This window comes from Sapajus apella, unplaced genomic scaffold, assembly GCF_009761245.1.
Source record: "Sapajus apella isolate SASKATOON/1434 unplaced genomic scaffold, GSC_monkey_1.0 scaffold20, whole genome shotgun sequence".
Classification (NCBI taxonomy): Eukaryota; Metazoa; Chordata; class Mammalia; order Primates; family Cebidae; genus Sapajus; species Sapajus apella.
Genome location: NW_022436960.1, coordinates 15,262,317 through 15,269,134, shown reverse-complemented (window position 1 = coordinate 15,269,134; position 6,818 = coordinate 15,262,317). Strand labels below are relative to the sequence as shown.

The 6,818-nt window shown below is 33.5% G+C and overlaps 1 protein-coding gene across 5 annotated transcripts in view; it reads right to left on the bottom strand.

The window, feature by feature from the left end:
- Window positions 1–6,818, bottom strand: part of GALC (galactosylceramidase) — a 65,188-nt gene that overhangs the window by 44,989 nt on the left and 13,381 nt on the right. For all 5 annotated transcript variants that reach the window (XM_032287695.1, XM_032287700.1, XM_032287696.1 and 2 more), the window contains exon 7: window positions 3,661–3,791. In XM_032287695.1, coding sequence (XP_032143586.1) covers window positions 3,661–3,791 — 131 coding nt within the window. The remainder of the gene's footprint in view (window positions 1–3,660; window positions 3,792–6,818) is intronic.

Sequence of the window (6,818 nt, the reverse complement as noted above, 5' to 3'; positions counted from 1 at the left end):
AATTTTAAAAAAAAAAAAAAAAAAAAAAGAGGCCCCTACCATATATCTGGAAATAGTGAAGTATATACAACAACTAAGCTTTAAAGATAAATAAAAATATTCTTTGGACATAACAGGAATTGTGTCAAGTTACTTATAAGGAAAAGAAAATATCTCTGGAGTCAAAATTCTTAACAGCAACATTTTATGTAAATAACAAATGGAACAAAGTTTATGATACTCAAGGATTAAAAAAGGATTATATCCAGTCAAACTGTCCTTCAAGTATAAAGGTCATAGATAAACATCAATAAATATCTAAACACATCAAGAAATATTGTTTCCATTAGCACTCTCTGACACATGTAATAGATAATTACACTTCTGACATCCAAGAAACCAAGAGAGAAACTTCGGCCAAAGATTTGAAGGTGAGCATTTAATATGTTTAATAATAGAGCTAGATTAAAAGAAATAATAATTAAATAGCATATAAATATTACACACTTGGCTAAAGTACAACTAATATAGCTACATGAAATAGGACAAGAGAAAAAGAAGGTGAAATGTAAACTAAGTTTGCAGATTATTTGGGAGTAAACAGTTATAACTTGCAGCTGTCAAATGAATATAGTAGAAGTTTAAGTTCATGTAAGTTCATATAAGAGTACAAAAATTAAAACTAAGATAATTCTGGCAATTAAAACTCCATGGTAGGGGAGAAAAGAGGAGAAAGAAGTTATCAAATGATTTTAGTACTGCTTATAATAAATCCATAGACAATAACTAAATAAAGAGGAAACCAAGAGTATTAGTATGAAGCAGTTCCTTGACTTCAGCACCATTAATATTTTGGGCTGGATAATTTTTTGTTATGGGAAAACTACCCTGTATACTAGGATGTTTAGAAACATTCATGGCCTCCATCCATTGGATTCCAGTGGCACCACCCTACCTATTTGTGGCGATTAAAAATATTTCCAAGCATTGCCAAATGTCCCCTGGGAGGCAAAATTATTGCCAGCTGAAAATACTGGTATAAAGGTATAAATATAACTGACAGAACCAATAACAAACCTTGCCAAATAACAAAAGAAACACCTATTTAAATAAATATGAAGTAAACAAATTACATAACAGGATAGCTTGTATTACTACATGCATAGTATAAATCATTCAATAACAAAAGACAATATAGTAGCATAGAAAACACAAGTATCAGTTATATCTAAAAATGAGTTTAACTCATTCATTAAAATATACATTATGAGAGGAGCTTCAAAAAAGCAAAATCTAACTCTATGCTACACGCAAGCAATGCACCTAAAGGAAAATGCCCTTGAAAGGTAAAGAATAAAAGGGCAAATATATAACAGGCAAATACTAAAGAAAAGAAAGCAGGGAACTCTTAGTCACACAGAAAGTAGAATTCAAATCGAGAAGCTTTAAACAAGACAAAGAATGGCATATTCTAAAGATAATAGTCATAAATCATAATAAAAATAAAACATTCATCAGTATTTATGTACCAAATAACAAAGCAGAAACTTCCACACAGCAAAAACTGCGCTAAGGTTGAAAAGAGAAATAGATCCCACTAATACAAGGAAACAAGCACACTTGGTATCCCCAAATAGTTCAAGTGGACAAAATAGTTAAAATACAAAATACCTGAAAAATATAATCAAAAAAGTAGATATTATACAGTCAATTCTATATCCTAATAAAGAATACATCTTAAAAGTCAAAATATGAGATAGTCAAGAAAAATGTGAAGGATTTTTCAGATTTTTTTTAATAAGCTCCTGAGAAATTTCCAAAAAAAAATGTAAATAATTCATTTGGTATTAAATGGCCACAATGTAATAATATTAGAAATTAATGATAAAACAGCCCTATGAGATAAATCTAAAGCAGTACTCAGAGGAATATTCATTACATTAAAATGCCTATATCATAAAAAAATGAAATACACAACTAAATCCTTCATGAAGATACAGTAAAACTCCTTTCATATTTTTTCATAAGAAAATATATTTAAGATGAACACGTTTGTTTTCCTTCAAGATTTCAAATATTTATGAAAGCTTTAACAACAGCAAAAATTCCATTTTAATCTCAATGTATAAAATGTTTAAATATAATGAAGAAATGTAATTTATCTTGCAAAAAAACTGAAGCCTAAATCTAACCTAATCACACCTTTACCAATTTCAAAATCATTAAAAAGGATAGATGAAGGCCAGGCACAGTGGCCCACGCCTGTAATCCCAGCGCTTTGGGAGCCTGAGGTGGGTGGATCACGAGGTCAAGAGATCAAGACCATCCAGGCCAATATGGTGAAACCCCGTCTCTACTAAAAAATACAAAAATTAGCTGGTCGTGGTGGTGTGTGCCTATAGTCCCAGCTACTTGGGAAGCTGAGGCAGGAGAACTGCTTGAACCCAAGAGGCGGAGGTTGCAGTGAGCCAAGATCGCTTCACTGCACTCCAGCCTGGCACCTGGTAAGGGTGAAATCAGTAAAATCCAGACTGACAGAAAGTTTATAAGACAACCCCCTTCTTCAACAAATTAAAAGAAAGAAAAAGAGCAAGAACCTAAAGATCAGAACAGATTTAAATATCAACCAATTCACAATGTATGAATTTTAAAGGGCTCCAGGTTCACTCAAATAAAATTTTAAAATAATAATAATGAATATTTAATAATATCAAAAAACTATTACATTTTAGGTGTAATAATGGTATTGTTTATGGTAACTAAAAAAATAATCCTTATCTTTGGAGATACACACACAGTAATATTTTTATGGGAGAAATAATATAATGTCTGGACTTCATTTCAAGGTAATGTAGGGAGGAAGGGAAGAGGAGTAGATAGGTGCATGGATGAAGAATTGTCCATGGGTTCATAGTTCAGGAAGCTGAGTGATAAAAACATAGATATTCATTGTATTATTCTGCCTATTTTTGTGTATATTCAAAATCTTTCTTTAAAAGTAAGGCACATGGAGAGATCAATCAGTCTTCACACTGGATAAAGAAGGAATTCTATACACACACACACACACACACACACACACACACACACACACACACAGACACACACACATATTCTATTTTTCAAATGCTTATATCCTGTGTCATGGTAGATAAAATATAAATTCCCTTTTTAAAAAAATTCATCCAATGAGGTCAAGGCCCAGAGGGCTAAAAGGCAGAAATGAAATAAGAGTAGGGGTCAAAACTATACTACTAAGGAAGCATGATAAAAGTTATCGTCAGTGACCATAATGAACCATTTACAAATGTGTTCATGCAAGAACCTCCAGCCATAGAATATCTGAGAGTTAGAAACTAATTTCACAACTCTGTCTTTATAATTTCTGAAATTACATACAGGTATTACTCTGCCCCTTAATCTAAAACAAAGCCCTGTTTTATTATTCCAAACATCAACATGTTTTTTAAAAGTTATTAATCATATTTGTCATAGAAAGATCCTAAAATACATTTAAAAGAGAAAGTAATGAACTATGAGCTATGCGTGCTTCAGGTAAGTAAATACAGGAGCGCTACCTTCTGAAAATGTAATCAAATGGGGAAAAGGCAAGAAAAATATAGTCGATACACAGAGAAAGCAACCAGAAACTGCTAGTTTTCCAAGTAAAATGTGCCTTACCCTATAACATCAATCGCCTTTAAGAGTTCGGCATCAAGCAGCATGGAAGCAGAAATGGACTCCCAGAGACTATCACTTGCTATGATTTTCACTTGCTGGAGACCTTGATAGTTCAGCATTTTTCTTAATACCTTTTAAAGTAATAAACAGAGCATATGAAAGGATACAAATGAATTTTTAGCTGTTGAATTTATGACCAAGATAGATAAAGTATTGTTAAAAATCAGCAGTCTGGAAAATAGCTTTTTTTTTTTTCTGAGACAGAGGCTCACTCTGTCACCTAGGCTGGAGCACAGTGGGACCATCTCAGCTCACTGCAGCCTCTGTCTCCTGAGTGCAAACAATTCTCCTGCCTTAGCCTCCTAAGTACCTGGGATTACAGGTACATGCCACCATGCCTGGCTAATATTTGTATTTTTTAATAGAGATGGGGTTTCACCATGCTGGCCAGGCTGGTCTTGAACTCCTGACCTCATGGATGATAATTTCAATACTATATTTTCTCAATAGAAACATGCCTCTTATGGAAAATAAAAGCATTATCATTAAAATAACCTACTTCACTAGGTATGTAAAATGAAAAAAAAAAAAAAACAGAAGGAGTAAAGTGTTTTAGAGGATTTTCACTTTGACTTTAAAATTACATTTAACCATAGAAATATAGGTGGTGGGAAACTGAAATAAAAATAATCAAATAGTACTACCCCGAAATAACCACCATTATTTTGCTATGCATTCTTCCAGGTAGTTTCCTGTGCAGACATAATAATAAAATGGGTAACATATTAATTATACCATTTGGCAAAATGCTTTATATTATCATTTTAAGTAATTTCCAACATCTTCAAATATTTTGCCATTATTAAACCGGAGAGGAAATAAAATTTACCTGTAGGACTGTCCACCCACAAAAATTAAAAGTAACAAGCTAAATTCTAAAGAGAAGTTGGCAAAGCACAAACAGTATCTACTTTAGTACTCAATACTATGCTTGGGGCCATCATGACTCTAAAAGAAGTATGAGATGGAGCCCTCACCCTTAGGTGGCAAACACATTCAGCAAGACACCAAAACTAACAGGATGTATTAGAAAATCAAAGGGCAGGTACAGACCAAAATGTATGGATTACCTATATGTAAATCTAGAGCAGAGAAAAGGATACATCATTTTACACAGGATCAGGAAATCAGATTTCATACCATAAGCATTTCTTGATGAATGGATCCAAATACGCCCACCATTATAACCCCAAGGACATAGAAATTTCTAGCAGCAGATGCTCAATACTGATTGAAGAAATTAAGAAAGAACAAAGAATTTCAAAAGCTCTCTCTTCACATTCCATTCCAATTTCTCTGAACTAGGGGAATTTCCAATTAATTTGCTCTTTTAGGAGGCAAATAATAAAAGCTCATGAAATCAATGGTATAATTTTCAATAGACGGTTTCTTCAAACAGATATATCATAGGATTTTAGAAAATGTGGTAAGAATTAGAGGTGGCAATCTAAGTTCACCTTTCAAACCGGATCAATTGAGTCCTAGGACACCCTAGAAGCTGCATGAACAGATGCTTCATAGAAAACAGAGACCAACTCTCGAGATTCAGTAGGATTGAGAATCCCTATCCCTCTAGCAGGAGATCAATCCTGAATTTCATCACCCTGAAGTTCTTCTTATTCTTCCAGAGCAGAGGAAGAGCAACTTGGTCAAATTTGCATTTTTCACTATGGATGTATCTAGCTTTTCTAGTACTAGTGCTAGACAATCCCAGTAAGACTTACTTTTTTATACATTGTATTTTAATAACATTCCAAAATTTACAAGTCTACATGCTGTGATTTCTAAATAAATTTCCATCCCAAAGTCATTATGAATAGCAGCATTCTTTTGAGCAAAGTTTTACCTAACATATTTTCAGATTCTGTTTTTGTTACAGAATTTTCTCCTCCAGAAAAAGCTTAAATAGAAGCTCTATTTATAAGATAAATGGAAAGGAATTTATTATGGTTGAACTGAATGAAGGTCCAAAGACACACCCTTCCATTTCCATCCACTATCCTAGATCCTAGATGAGATTTTCCAGACACAATTTAGAAAACCTAAGAACACCACTGAAAACCAAAGTAAATTATAAATATCCATAGCAAAAAAAAAAAAAAAAAAAAGGAAAACAGAAAAAAACAGAAACAATACCCTTGTCATCTTTAGATAAATTACTCCTTTGTATTTTATTTATTTCTACTGTTAAAAACAAATCCTTATTCTTTCCAGGGGTCATCTTGTTGTCCCATAAAATATGTATTTATTAAGGTTATCCAGTCCGAGCACCTACATTCATTTGTCATTATTGAACTGTTTGTGATAGGCATTTCTTTTGTGTGTGTGTGTGTATTTGAGACAGACTCTTGCTCTTGTTGCCCAGGCTGGAGTGCAATGGAACGGTCTCGGCTCACTAAAACCTCCGTGCCTCCCAGGTTCAAGTGATTCTCCTGTCTCAGACTCCCAAGTAGCTGGGATTACAGATGTCTGCCACCATACCCAGCTAATTTTTTTGTATTTTTAGTAGAGATGGGGTTTCACGATATTGCCCAGGCTGGTCTCAAACTCCTCACCTCAGATGATCCACCCCCCTCAGCCTCCCAAAGTGCTGGGATTACAGGCGTGAGCCACCACGCCTGGACTACAATAGGCATTTCAACAAACAGAACACAGATTCCAATAAAATCTTACTGGAAAAAAATGGCAAACACAAAGTAAAAAGATTTTGTTTTCCTGAGAGATTTTACTACAGGAAAACTAAAGGTTAAGAGAAAAGGAAATGATGTCTGAACTGTTTAAAACCCTGAGAATGTGTCTTAAAGTAAGAATTTGTCTTTCAAACCAGGTTAGTTGAATTAGAATGCATTAGAGTCAGCAACAAACTCTTAATAGTAAAAAAGTTAAAATAAAATACCACCCGGTCTTATTTCATTAGTTTAAAAGAAAATGGAAACCAGACTCTAATAGTTTTAATGCTTCCCTCAAATGAAAAGAACACAAGAGAGACACGTGTATGATCACAAGAAAATAAAACTTAAGATTTGAAATGTCAAATTTGGGTATTTAAAAAGTTCATCACCTTTCACTATGAGGATGCTATAGCAATGCCATCCACC